General features: G+C 41.3%; 1 protein-coding gene across 1 annotated transcript in view; it reads left to right on the forward strand.

Annotated features, from left to right (window-relative positions):
• Positions 1-4,020: 4,020 nt before the first annotated feature.
• ttc27 (tetratricopeptide repeat domain 27) overlaps positions 4,021-15,372 on the forward strand; it is an 88,491-nt gene continuing 77,139 nt past the window's right edge. The window contains exons 1-2 of the mRNA XM_076742240.1: positions 4,021-4,386; positions 14,064-14,247. Of these exons, the coding sequence (XP_076598355.1) occupies positions 4,296-4,386; positions 14,064-14,247 (275 nt within the window). The 5' untranslated portion in view covers positions 4,021-4,295. The remainder of the gene's footprint in view (positions 4,387-14,063; positions 14,248-15,372) is intronic.

Below are 15,372 nucleotides of genomic sequence, written 5' to 3' on the forward strand. Positions count from 1 at the left end.
AATCAGTATGACAATGAAGACCTTTGAGGGAATATTAAAATGCCTGTTTTTCTTTTGATTTGCTCAAAAACGTTGTACAATACACTCGCCTTTTAAAATAACGACAGCACAAAAAGTCAGTTAACCCCCACCCCCACCACACCCCTGCATTTGGTTTGGCTCTTTGCGCTTTGTACTGTAAGTATGTTAGGATATAAAATAAAGACCAAATGAAAGTAAAGCTGCATCTGAGTATCAGCCGTCACATTTGAGTCAAAGTAAGGTATCTATGAAGGCTCCCCAGATCTTCAAAACAACGCTGTAGAGCATCTTCTCTGGAGTACAGAATGATTTTAATTCATTGATCCAGTGACTTTGTGAGGGAAGGATGTTGGATTTCCAGTTTAAATTCTTTTCTATAATTTCTGAGGTGGTGTTGGTAACATATTTCCCAAACTCAATCACTAGGTAATACCAGATCATATGTAAAAGATCTGCATTTGTAATTTTCCATCTCTGGCACACAGGTAAGCTATTATTCTTCAATTTGTGCGTCTTAACAGGTGTATTATGTCCTGTGCAAGTTAAAATAGTTGAATTAGTCTGTACTGAGAGGAGATTAAAAATGTTTGATCTCACCACGCTGTATCAGAAGAGATGGGAGAAAGAATGAAAGGATAAAATAACTACTCAACAGTGGGAAAATGTGTTGAACTGTTTTTTCTACGTTTGCCTATGTATTGGCGTGAATTCTGTTGGAAGAAACTTGTTTTTCATGACTCCTAGCATGAAAACATATCTAAGATCGATAGACCAGAAATGATGGAGAAACTGTGGGGATGATGAGGCATTCCATCGCCACATTTCTGCAGCTGCCCAAAGGTACAACTATTCTTGGAAAGTATCTGGAGAGTCAAGCAGCATATTCTTGAGCTGGATATCCCATTGATATGTCATGTGTCACTTCGTTTGGATGATCTGCTACAAGGAATAACAGAAAGCGACAGATACCTCCTGAAAATACTGACTTTAGCAGCCTGACCTGCCTACAATTGATAATTGGATTCAAATAATTTAAGAGATTCAGGAGATGGAAAGACTGACTGAGAAATTACTAATACATCGCAAGACTGACCAAAGGGATAATATACTTGCTGGAATAAGGTAAGTGAATGGTGGCTTTCCTGCCTCATCCTCACTGCTGAAGATGTCATTTGCCCTCCTTCTGCTGTGTGTGAACCGATCATGGAAACTCGTATATAAATTAACTTGTGCTGTATAAAGACTCCCTGTCCATAATCCACATTATATAATGTTTGTTATCTGGTCGTCTTGGACGTCATAGTGCTCTGCAGTGATGTTGTTGTACTGTGCTATTGTTTTTTGTTTTTTTTGTTTTTTTTTTTGTCAAAAAGAGAGATCCAATAAAATCTATGTGTTGAAGACAAAACAAAAATCGTTTGTGCCAGTCAGCGTCTTCATTATTAAAGGGATAATGCCTAAAGAGGAGCCCATTGCCAGGGATTAATGAACTGGGAGGCCAGAACCATCAGATGCACAGTGAAGGTTGTCTCTGTGGAGTTTCTTAGTGCCTCACTTGCCTAAGACAAAAACACGATGGCCATTTATTCATACTGTCCTGTGTTTTCCAATCAAATTCACAAATTTTTCACAAGCCATAATTCAGCTTCCCTGGTAAAACCTGAGGGTTTGACTAACGACTTGGCCACAGGAGATATTTGTAGTCTGCTAAGCTCATAGAACCCTTTGGCTCAGCAATGAGTCAGAAACCTAACATTATTCTAGCAAGACTCAAAGTCTACATCATTATGTGTGGTTGATAAACAGTAACTATAATTTGATAGTATATCAAATTATGTTTACAGCCAATCAGAACAAAGTTTTCACCCAGACTGTGTTATAAGAATAATTTAAATCCAATTCCTGTTTGTGTTTTGTAGAGGTCTTTCACATTCAGGACAGTTATTGTTGAGAATGTTTTAAGTAGCAGACATTAGACCAACTATTTTAATTCCTGTATCTACCCAACTTTTGAGCATGCTGTCTGCTATAGGATTTGGAATATTTGGGTTGTCCCAGAGTGGAGTGACCTTTTAGATTCAAGAATGAAATGGTCCTTCAGCCAAGACACATACATGAGTGTTTTGTTTTAATGGGTTCTTGGTAATTGCACTCTGTTTTTCAAATAACATAAATTAAACCTTTATCAATCCCACAGCGGGGGAATTTGCAGTATTACAGCAGCAGACGGGGTAGTGCAGTAATAAGAAACAGTAGCAGAATTCACATGACTGCATATGGGAAATTCCGGTGAGCTTTTTTTTTTTTCTTTTTTTTTTTGTTGCACGTGCCTCAAATAGAGGACTTCCTATGATTCTGCATCTGATATATAATAATCAGTTAATGTTAATGTCATTTCAGCACACGCATAGTCTGATGTATGTACAGTGCCGACTTTTGCACCATTGAGCTCCTGAAGCTTCAGTTTAGCTGTTAACATGAGTGAAATTTGATATTGTGCCGCCGAGCTTCGATGGTGATTGCAAGAATAGCATGCACATCGTTATCTTTATTAGAGTGAATCAACCTCATGCATGAATCATACATCAATAACAGCCTAATTAAACGCATGATCAATGATGATACAGAAAGATAGAAATGCATGGCAAAAATAGCATTTTACCAATATTTAGAGACCCCTTCAAAATTTTGCAAATCATGTTTTCAGGGGAGCTCATGTCCCATTAAAGGGAGCCAAGCTCCCCCTGGCTCCCCCATAGTCTGCACCCTGGATGCAGCACCACAATGTTTTTTTGGATGGATCCTCTGTGGTGTTCTATACCATCACTGACCTCTGTGATTCTGCATTAGATTTTAGGGAAATAGTCAGTTAGGTAGTTACTTAGTTTCTCTGAAGGGAGAGAAAAGCAGTTTCAAGCAGACAAACTGAGTTGAGGCTTTGGCAGGTTAGCCATCTGTGAAAGCAAATCAGTCTGTGAAATAAGTGGGGGGTTTTTTGTTTCTTTTTTTTGTTTTTTTTTTACCTGGTTCTTTGTTCTTAATGCCTTCTTAGGGGCCTTCACCACTCTGGAAAGCAATCAACCACATGTAAAAACACTATTCATCAATGCCAAGTACAAAAGGTGAAGAGTAAACTACGTCAAAACGGGTAAGAAGACAAGGGATACTTAAAACAAACCTTTAGCTCAGACGTGTCTTTGTGCAAATCCAAGTTTTATTGAATTTTATTTAGATTTGGCTATTAGTAGTTGATGGTCTTAGACCAAAACACTCATTTAGGGGAACATGAGGTCTGTTTGATTGTAATGTTTTTTACATCCATCTTTTAATTTGCAATCTGATCTTTCATAGATATTGTGAGGACGCTTTGAACACACTCTGGTCCTGCAGAGGCCTGCTGAGCAGGGTCTGATTGTTAGTGATACTCAGCTGGCCTGCACTGACTGGATGCTCTGTATGGGCTAGTTTCAGACAGCCGCTCTTCGTCTCTCACCTGCCATCCAACCTGTGGTTAGTTGTGATTCGATTATCTTCAGTGAAATTTCTTTTTTAGTTCTGTTCAGTGAACTTATTTTTAGATTATGTGGTCTCTCCTCCTTTCTCAGGCCTTGAGCTGGATTGGAAAAAAAATCCTCATTGATTATTCTTACTGTTTGAACATTTTTTTTTTTTTTTATTGTTATCAAACAGTTTATTTATGTTTCTTATAGATTTCTTTTGTAAAACACTGCACTGCATCTATACACATATTTGATGCACAAATTAAATTTTTTATGATTCTAATAGTCCCTCCATATAAGTTCGTATAAAAAATAAGGTCTGAAGTTAATTGTGCCATTTCAGTCGGTTGGAACAGCAGCCATGGCTGCACTGATGGTTACTTTTAGAACTGCATTGTCATAAATAATCGCCATGAAGAGCTCACAATGACTATATGCTATTAAACAGAGGCAACATTAGCTGCAGCTCACAGGTTTTTACAGGTGAATCCAAAGCCGCAGCGTCGACGGGCCAGCACCGCACGTGGAGAATGCCCAGCATCCCTGTGCGAGTCTTGATTAGTTTTCCCACAATGCAATGCGCATCTGTCATGGCTGCTCACTGATGCCACTGACACCACATGGGTAGAAGTAAACGTTTCATCTCTGATTAAGAAAACCCGACTTGGCTCATTAATAAAGCGATTAATCGCCGACTTTGATTTAGGAGCGTCCTGACTGAAGGCAGCAGCTGCGGCTTCATTCGAACAGGAACCGGCGGCGTCAGGAACGTTAATGCCGCTGAACGTAGAGATCCCCGTCCTCCGGGGCTTTTTAACACCCAGCGAGGCTACGGAATGGAAGCAGACTATTTGCAGTACTGCAGGTGAGACACACATTGTCTTTTCACGATTTCACCAGCTAGCTCTGACCACCATGACGAGCAGGCTGTGTTATCTGATGGGTGCCGTAAAAAAGGCTACCGTGACAGGCTGTGGTTGCTTTAGCAATCGGACATTTAAACGCAGCGGTGTGGAGGCTTTTTTCCTGCTGATGAAACTCACGGTAACGACACCAGCTTCGCTTTTCCTCGCTGTCAGTGTTTTCATGTCATGCTAATGAAAGCTATGGGTGCAGTTCCGTTAGTTTAAGTGAGCTGGTACGATACGTACCGGTCTCTCTCGCGCGTGAACGTCATACCAGACTCCATACATTTTTTCGTAAATATTAAGTGGCCTCACTCGTGGGAAACAGCATATGCCTCATGAATTAATACTTGATAGCAGATGTAAACGTTTTGAGATGCCTTGTTATTCGGCATACACACCATGCATGGGTTTATGTTAATTCATATAAAAAAATCAACTTTTGTAATTGACATTAGCTAACGTTAGCTTGAGTTCGCCCATTTTTTCCAGTGTTCTCTCAGCATAATACCGAAGTGGAATTTAGAGTGAAATTCAGACTGAGATTAGCGACTTTAGGTTTAGACGGAGCAAGCTGCGTGGAAGATCTTGTTCTGTTGTTACGTCGTTGTGCATAGCTGTATGCTGTCAGACAGACTTAAAAACCGGAGTCTGGCATGACGTACGTATTTCATACACCTGCAGAGAGCGGAGCCGCGTCGCGCTCACATCTGTCCGCAGCTGCTGGTGCCACACTGAGCCACAGCTCACTGCCATGTCTACACTTCGCTGTACACTTCCTTCAGTCTTGATGTTTTTCACAGGGTTTGCACTCTTAAATGACTAGAATTCAAGTGGGACTTTGTGTGCTGAAAGCTATTAAATCCATGAAACATGGCAGTAAGTTTGAACAACACATCGATGGAAAAAGTACTCAAACACATTACACGAGTTTTCAGACACTAACTTGTGCAGCAGGGCTGAAGTTGCAGGATACATGGAGGGAGATGAGGGTGTCCAGTCGGAGCTGATTGACTAAGTTACTCTCTGGGCTTTAACTCATTTGGTTTTACATTGGCTGCATTTGAAATGAAACAGACTTGTCTTTAGATTAGTCGGCACAGTCCTGCACAGCTCAGACTGAGTGACAGTGCTGGAAAGGGTCCACTGCACTCTGCTGAGGTGACCCACATGCCAGCATCTTTACAGCCACACTCCATCTCTCTGACTCGCTGACACGCTTCACATGAGAGCTCTGTTGGTGGATGTGTATGGTGCAGGGCGGCGTTGGAGGTCAAAATGATTTGCTGACATCCTATAATAACATGCAAGTCCTTATGTTTTCCCCTCATATCTGTAATAGAGACATATGCTACTTGTTTCCAGCTAATTGGATTAACTGGGCACACTGACTGAGTTCTAGTGTAGGTGTATGCCCATGATGCACTGCAGTCTGAGATCAGCCAGACAAACCCTGGAGGTGGGTCGCATGACTGACCACAGTTGAGGAGCTCGCTTCTCTCCTGGAACTGATTTCCTTTTTGCAGTAGATGTAACGTTAGCTTAATTAGCAAGGCTGCTGAAGAGTAGCCAGCAGCTGCATTCGATCTGTCTCCATCTGTCATGTGATCCTTTACATAGCGGTCCCTCAAGAATATCCCAGGTAGCTCACCTTGATCTGAGACATGCCTCATTTGTTCGAAGACCACCTCCTTCCCTGTGTGAGTTTTGGGGGTCCTCCCCTAAGAAAACTCAGTGTTGTTTGATTAAAATTATCATGACAGTATTTCTAAAAACTCACAGGTTGTAGTTTTCACATTACACTCAGACACTAGCAAGAAAAAAAGTGCAACAAATATGCTGAGAAGTAAGCACCATGTCCTGAAGTAGTCCGTCACACTTTGTGAGCGGTCACAGTGTGTGCCTTTAAAAAATAATAATCACAGGATAACGTTGGTTAAACAAAGCTTACAGTGAACTGTGGTTTGCTCCTCCACCCAGACGTGGTGTGAAGCTACTAACCAGCTGGAGGAGTGGCTGTCGCTGGGATTTTGAAATGATCATCTCTTAAAAAAATAATAAATTCTTAGAATTCTATTTTAAGTGTGATTAAATATTTTTTCTAGAGCAGCAACAGCAAAGTCACTGTGTAGGCTCACATTCAGTAATTCTCAGATGTCAGTCAAATAAATGATATTCCTGCTAGTGATGGACCGATAAATGGGTCGGCCCATTCATTCAGCTGATTATCTGGCATTTTGAGATAATCGGCATCGGCCAGTGCCTGTGCTCATGAGGCTAATTAAAATAAGAAATGTCCGCATACATCTGCAGGCAGCCCTGTCACTGTGACTGCTGTGGATCAATGTTAGTGCTCCCCCTCATGTCAGTTTCTCAAATGTGCCAATGCTTGATGTAATGTTACATGAGAGAAAACATTAAGACTTAAATTACAGGCTTTCAAAGCTCAGAGGATTTAACTGGCCACTCTTAATAATATACCTCGATTACTGTCGGTGTAATTAGATTGATTCCAGTCTTTTAGTGAGAAGTGCATATAACATTAAACGTTGATTAAATCACTTAAAATCAATTTGAAAAATAGCAAGTTTGATCATTGATTAGTTGGATCTATGTAATGATGCACTGCACGCAGCGTAGCAACGTCTCCTACGGTGGCAGTAAGCTGGCCAATGCTGCGCCCTGTGTGGCTCACGTGATAAATTAGAGGAAATGACGCTGTCTCCTTTGTCTCTGTCAGAGATGCTGGAGCATAATGTAGCATTCTGGAGGTTTTGGAATATTTCATGCAGTTGGTCATTGACAGTCTAAAATGACGTTGTTGTGTGTTTGAGTGCTTAGATCTGCTTTTTGGCTTGTAGCCAGTTCTCTCAGAAAGGTGGAGGTGCGTCTGTCTGCTCATACATGCTGTTGATAAGTGCACTAAAACTTTAGGGCTATTTGTTTTTGACTGCAATTTTTTTTTTATTTATTTTTATTATATGGACATTTATTTAGTTGACACATTTTTTTAATTTAAATTGGTGCACTGCAGAGTGCAGATCTGTCTCTGAAGCAGTGACAGTGCAGACAGTAACATTAGTGTTAAATAAATATTCAAGTTCATCAATTCTGTGTCTCATTTGTTATTATTAAATTGTATTTTATCAGATGCAAAGAAAAGCAACATAATGATATCGGCATTATATATCGACTGTCAGCTGCCCTGCTCTCTAAATATCGGCATGAGCCACTGAAAAACACACACTGGTCGACCAATAATTCCTGATATCAAATTAGTGAAGTTTAGGAAGAGTGGAGAACACAGACAGTCAGCATCAGTCCGTCCTCCTGTCCTCTGTCCTCCCTCTGCTGCTGGTGTGACTCACTGCCTGCAGTTACCAGCAATAGAGGGAGGGGGCGCTGCCATCTCAGCCAGCAGCCAAGTTACAAGAATCTGCCAAAGTTTAAGATTCATGGTTAACTAAAATGAGCAGATATTAAGCTTCATTAGGCTTTCATATATAGTGAGGACTGAAACCCGCTCTTAACCTCAAAGGAAGGGCATTTTTTGGAAACCGAGGACATTTTGTCTGGTCCTCACAACTTTCAAAAGACTGTCTGAAGGTTCAGATTTGTTATAACGGTGAGGTTAGGGTCAGGTGTTCAGTCGTCTTGTTTAAGGTGAGGTTAAGGGGCGAGGGAACGCGTTATGTCAGTGCTGTCTGTTGAAGTGTGACATATTTCAATGTGTGGTCATAATGTCGGACTCTACATGCTGTTTTCTTCGCTGCCTCTCTGATGTCCGCCCTCTCTCGCTCTCACTTTCACTGAAAATGAAATGTAGGTTAGCTGGTGTGATGTACAGGACACTATTTAATTTGTTTATTTGCAATATGTAAGTATTAAAATCTTTTAAAAGACATTTCTAAATATAGAAATATAATGAGTACAACTTAGTTATTGTAACAGATAATAGAAACTGAAAGATAAGTTCAGGTGTGAGGTGTGTTAGTAACACCAGTAGTATTCATGTGGATGTGTGGATGCACAAATATTCAGTGTTGTGGAGTAAAAACATGAAAGAGAAACAAAGCAAAAAGGCGCAGGTGCTTTCAGGGAAGAGAGGGAGCCATGCTGGAGGCGGGGACTCCTCTATCCTGGAGCACACTGGGCCCAGTTGCTCCACCGCTGGTTGAATACTACAGTCCACTCCTCTGGTTCCCTCAGTGAAGGGCAGCAGGGTCGCAGGCTGATGAGCTCTGGGGCTTCAGAGGAGGATGGTTTGAGATTGAGGCTTCGCTCTGGTCATTTTTTTTACCTGACAGTTCAAGATGCTTCATCACATTGATACCAGAGTCCTTTAAATCCAGTGTTAGGATTGAACATATAGCGGTATTGGAGATTGTACCATAAAGCATTGATTTGCGACATTGCCATTCAATCACGGTTGGTGTATGGTAATTCTAATTCTTTGCACACTGGCCGTCAGAGAGAATATTGATCAAAATGAATTCCAAACATAAATTGCTAACAGACACAAATCACTTGTACAGCCAGCTGTTCTGAAAAGTTGCACATTGTAAATTGCAGACTGTAAATTGTCAGTTAGTGGCTGTTAAATTTTCCTCAAATGCAGCGAGAACCAGACTTTAATTTGAAACACGTTTATATTGAAGACCACCCTTTTGTCCTAATGGAGCCTGTTCCTTGATTAATGCAAACTCAGTGGTTCCTCCACGTTTATCTGTTGATAAATTGCGAATAATGTACATTTCAGCAAGCGTCAAGTTTTATTGATGACAGCTTAACTGATTAATAGAAGCTGATCAGGGGGAACAGATTGGAAATGATCAGCGAACGAACAGAAATTCTGTCAAAAAGAAAACCAGAGCAGCTGAGTGGTGAGCGTAACACAACGCCATGGTTGTACTGATGGAAGCAGCACCTGCTTATATTGGAGAATTTAATGCAGATCAGTTGTGTGTGATGAAGGTGTGGCAAGTTATTTTAAATTCAGTACACTGTGTATCAGAAAGTGCGTCATGAATCATTCTCGTCCACGTCTGCCTGATGGCAAAATGGAGACGTATGAGCCTTTGAAATGCCACACTGATGATCACAGGACAACAAGATCCTGCGTTAAACCCAGACTAATGAAATTGATTCAAGCGTAATGCGTCAAGCGTCATGATTCAACTCGTCAAGGTTGTGTGAACCACCCCACCCGTTCAGTGGAAGGAGAAGCCAGCAGACTGCGACTGTGTGCGGTATTCAGTGGAAAACCAGCTTGTACACGGCACAGAAATGGCCATACTTGTCTGAGACATTCCTTGTCATTCACCCCGGTTGTATATTGCTGCTCGGCCCTGTACGCTTTTGCCAATTCTATTCACCATTGTCTTATTAACTGCAGCTCGTTGCCTGAACCTTTATGAATTATGGACTAATTTGAGGGCCTCTGCCTTGTTTTCCATAATTGCTGCCATTTCATCGGCAGACCTGAAGACTAGCTGAAATGTCATTAAACATGTGGCCATACCTCAGGCTTTCATTTTCCCCCTCATAAAGCCAGAGCCCTCCCTTCCCCTCGTCTTCTCCCTCCCTTCTCACCGTGCTATTATGGCAGCCCCTGGGTTTCATTAGATCAGCAGTGAGATGAAAATCTCCACACCTCCTTTACAGCACCAGTCACACTGCGATTGCTTATTAAAGCCAAGGGTACAGTTTAAGGGATCATGACTTAATGACTTTACTGATCCCCCTGACCTTTCCTCTAGTGCTACCATGAGGTCAACATTTTTGGTTTTTAATGAAATATCTCTACAATTTAATGGACTGCTGTAAAGTTTGGCTCACATATTCATGGCCCAGGAGGATGAACTGTGTTATCTTTGGTCCTTTTGTCCAATACTTTGCTTTATTACTAAATACTGCACAGCGAATGGCTTCCCCATCAGCCTCAGATACACTTTCATACTTCGTGTTGTGGTCATTGATGGTAATGTGAAGGATAAATAAACACAGCTTTTTTATTTCACCAAATACATGCCAAAATCTGCTAGTATTTTAGCTGCTCAGGTGTTAGCAGCATCCTGGGCTGTTGTTTGTGATTGTATGTCTTTTAGCTCGTTAGCTCGACAGCTTCAGACTGAAGCTCCTGCTGCTGCTTTACCAAGACTTGCAGTTATTTGGAAACATCAGTTTTCCTACCACACATTCATGTCAGCATCATCCCACATGTAACTGACCCCAACTGATATACACACCAACATAAGCACACACACACTCACTCAAGTTTATCACCCCATCTGCACATACTTGCCTTGCAAACACCAAGCACACTGTCAGAAGCACAGGACTCAAAACTGCCATGTGCAGTTTGCATAGTTTGTCTCCTCGTTTTTGTCAGTGAAAATAGAGATTTAGGTAAAGTGTTTCTGATTTAAACAACATTTTAGTCTCATCAACTGTATTGCACATTGATACAGTCACTGTTGGTGTTTAATGGCGTTGGTGCCGGCATGTCGTTGTCCTGTGTGAGAGGTTTTGCGAGTCGTGATGAAGTGGTGCAAAGTTTTCCTTCCTTCCTTGTTTAAAACCCGATGTCCACACTCTAGGAATGATAACAGAGTGGATCCAAGGGTCAGAGATAGTGTCTACAATAATTAGAAATGCTGTGTGCGAACCTGTGCCAGTCAGCTGGAAATGGTTTGAATTCCATTAGCAGCGAAAGAGATTGCAGATCATTTTGAGCATTTGAGGCATGCAGAGTTCATCTGGAGATTGACAGAACGTTGTCCTCTTTGATTTAAACAGGTGATTTTTGAGCAGGGAACAGACAGTCATGGGGGACCGTCGGAGCCGGCATTGTTTCTGTGGCATGACACATGTTTGGCAGCACTCGCCTCCATGTTGTGTGCATGTGTCATGGAGACAGTTTGGACTGTTTCTTAAGTTAGCCAGGCTTCATTATACAGCTCAGAATATCAGCTCCTCCGTCTCTGTTCTCTCCACCGGGGGAATGCAAAGCAATCAATGCTAATGAGCCTAGCCCGTCTCCCTCCTCAAATAAAAAGCTAATGAAAGGCAGGGAGACGTTGAACCGAGCACGTGAGCTACACAATTATTTCTGTAGGGGAAGCAGTGGCCCAGCAGCCTTCCTCTGTCCTTTCATAAATCAGCATTCACTATCTCACCATCAGCCTCCTCAGCTGGCCCTCCTCATCAGAGTGTATGGCAGTGTGGGAGCATTAGCTCGCCAAACACTCACACATTGTACACCTTATCTGTGGGGAATGGTTCAATATGCTCATTGACTTAATGAGAATATGGAGTTTGGGAGAATGGAGATTAAAAAGCACTGCAAAACCGTGTCAGACAAATGGGGGGAGATGAATTGTCAAGTTGGCCAGAGCTCTGGGGCGGAGTCTTCATTTTCCTCAACCGCGCCTGCCAGTTTGTGTGGGGAGGCTGTGGGGGAAATTAGACAAAATACATTCACACAGCAGTTTGCTCAGTGCTCTCAGTTAAAAAGACCACTGTTGTGTGCTCGTACGTGATTGTTTTGTTGACATTCAACCTTTTCCCCATTCAAATCACCGCTGAGCTGTACTTTACAGTAGATCATTTGATATTAGATCCAGGGCGCTCAAAAGGACGTTGTACAGGGCTGTGCTCAACACATGCACTTAATTGTTGCTGCACATGGCACTGGTGCTACAGAGGTTGAAAGTTTTGTAGCACTGGCCACAAAATTGTAAGAGTACACAATTTAAAACAAGTATGAAGCGTCTGTTACCGTCTCCAAAAACAACCGCAAGTAGTGCAGTTCATCACTTTACAGGCAAAGGGCATTAATGTGGTAAATTGCAGGAACATAGCACCTCTTGTTTTACATAACATCCATATATTACGCTTCAAATGAGCAGCACAAATCTCAGTAAACAGACATTAAATGAAATTTCTACCTTGCAGGCTCGTTCAGGGTCTTGATTTTGGTCGATAACCTGAAAATACTGCTTAATTTTCTCATGTCATCTAACTCAACTCGCTCATATTTATACAGTAGACCATGCATCCAGCTTGTGAGGTGCATCTCTGCAGGCACCATATTACAGCAGGTTCTGCACCAAACAGTGGAAAATGTCAGATTTTTGTGCAGCTTTTGGATGTTTTAATGAAAGAAATGTTGAAACCCAGCCACAGGAAATAACCATTCACAGGTCCAAGGTTAGTTTACAGTGTTGTATTGTCTTGAATTTGATGTACAATAAGAAGTTATCCTGATTTTAAACTAACATGACTGTCCTGATACTGAGACATCTCTCTAGATAGATAGATACTTTATTCATCCCCAAGGGAAATTCACAAGTTCCAGCATATTCCACAAATTTTAAGTAAAAGGCAGGCAATAAATAATCTAAAAGCACAGCAAGCAAGGAATTAAAAGTTAAAGGTAAAAAATGTAAAAATATCCATATGTCCAGTGCAATAGGACTAAAAGTCCAGATGTCCTGTGCAAACAGAATTAAAATTAAAGATGTCCGGTCATTTGCAGGTCATTTATTTCCAGGTATCTTGTGTCATAAACATGTCTGACATTTACAAAAATCAAACTTTGAAAAACGGCAGAAAATCCAGTTAGTTATGATGATTTTAATTGTGGACAGACCTCCTTCCTCAATAGACTTACATGGATTAGGAGGCACAGCTTCCCTGTACTGATATGGTGGCCATTCCCTGAAATTGTGGCAATTAGTGTTTGATGTATGGATTCACAGTTGGGAACATGATGCACATGATAGACAACAACTACTAAGTAGAATAATGATACACCATCAATTCACCTCACACAAAAAAGTGGCTCAGGCTACAATGACAATACCTTTTCATTTTAAAATGGTTGTTCAAATAGAAAACGATCACTGTTTCAGGCTGTCTGACACTCACGCATTGCAAAGCTGTAACTCACTGGTGCTGCTGCAGTCATTACATTCATCACACAGACAACATACACGGCACTGTACAGCCCTGTTGTAGTTCCTTTATCCTCAGAGAAGCATAATGATCTTGTTCATCTTGTTCTTCAGTGTTCATATCTGTTGAGCACACTTTCAGTCAGGTGAGCATCAGTTATGAGTTGCCAAGAGTTTGCAGGTTAGGTGTCACCATGTGTAATGATCAGGTGATTAGTCAGCATCTTGAAGACTCAGTGTTAGAAATCGTAGTTTCACAAATCATCACTTGTCATGGCCTTTATCAAAAAAAGTTGCTCAGTTGTTATAGACATGATTCAGTTGTCATCATGTTATCCAAGTATGGAACTGTGGTAAGGTGAGAACAAGAAATCGGATGTCTGGAGAGATCCACAGTCTCTGTTCAAAGACAGTTTCAGATGTCGGACTTGATCTTTCTCTGTCCATCCACTGAATGCTGGTCGATGTTTGACTCCGTCCTTGCTGGCATATCATGGCATGGTAACCCATTGCACAGTTGCCAAAAGATGTTGCTCTATATGTTCTAATATATTGATCCTCTTAATTGTATAAAGGTTTGATAAAGTCTTTCGTGTATCAGTGCACTCTTTGTAGAAATGGTGATTTAAGAGCAATAATAATGCAAGAAGTTTAATGAGCTTTAACCTGTGTTTCTCCAGAGGCAAGCTCTCTGCTGGAGTCCCTGATGGAGGGGGACTTTGAGGCAGTCCTGCTGAGCCCCCAGGTGCTCGATCTGCTCTCTGGAGATGGCAGCTGCGACGAGGGTGAGAACATCGAGGCCTACCTGGAGAGACGGGTCCTGCTGTACCTGACAGGTGACAACAACGATGACCAGACCAACAGGTAATATAGCAGGGAGGGACACCAGATATCACATCAACTAGATGACTTCCCAAATGTGTTTTAACTGGCTGTGGCAGCTCGTACAGTGAAAGGACTTGCTGTAACTTCAGAGGTTTTGATCTTTTACACCAGATCGAGCCCTTTTGGGACAAAGTAGCTAAAAGTTCACTGATCATGTTGATCTGTCCATGGAATGGAGCTGAAACTGTATTCTTATGTTTTGGGTTCTCATTGAGATGTTCCTGTTTGTTTTGTTTTGGTCACATCTGCGTATGTTAAAGTATGGAAAGCTCCTGGTGCAATTCACAGCTGACAGTTAAGTCATTGTAGTGTATTTTCCCTGCGTGGGATTGTAGAGAAACATAGCACTCCCCTCAGTGTAGCCGGTTAAATGTTCCTTTACACGTCACTCTTTCTAAACCAAACATGTCAACCAGGGCATTACGTGATATCTGTTGTCCAGGGAACAGAGCTCCTGTCCTGAGCTCCTGGGAACAGAGCTCCTGTCCAACTAAAATGAATTGTGTGTTCATTTTCATTTATAGCTTAAATATCCAAAGTCTAGTAATACAGTTCAGTGCCTTGATCCAGTCTTTGAATTTAGGGTAGGGTAGCATGCTTCAGTTTCATAATGTAAAGGCTCCCAGCCAACAGGTAATGGCAGGTGGTGAAAGCCAAGACCTTTTGCGACAAGCCAGACACCTTAACATCATAAAGAATGGCAAAAATCACTGTACGCAGATTGGGAATTAAATGTCTTCATCCAGCACTGAGATAATTGGGGACCAGTGCAGGTTTAGCAGATAAGCCTTGCATTGCCCTTGTTTTCAGATAACTCAAGTTGTAATTTTGAGTAATCAGACATATTGTGCTTAACCATCAATTTTGATTGATTTTTAATAATTCAAATGATCAAAATAATTGGAAAATCTAGTTAATTATTAGCTCTTAAATACTAATGTTACAACATTTATAACACACAAAGAATGATATAATGGAGGCAGTTGAGAAGAAGAGTAGTTTGTTTGTGGAGGATGATGTCTTACACTCAAAACTTAGTAATTATACAGCCAGTTATACTCAGTATAGCAAATACAAGGCACCAATTATAAGTCTTAACTAGTG

This window comes from Chaetodon auriga, chromosome 11 (genome assembly GCF_051107435.1).
Source record: "Chaetodon auriga isolate fChaAug3 chromosome 11, fChaAug3.hap1, whole genome shotgun sequence".
In the NCBI taxonomy this organism is placed as follows: Eukaryota; Metazoa; Chordata; class Actinopteri; order Chaetodontiformes; family Chaetodontidae; genus Chaetodon; species Chaetodon auriga.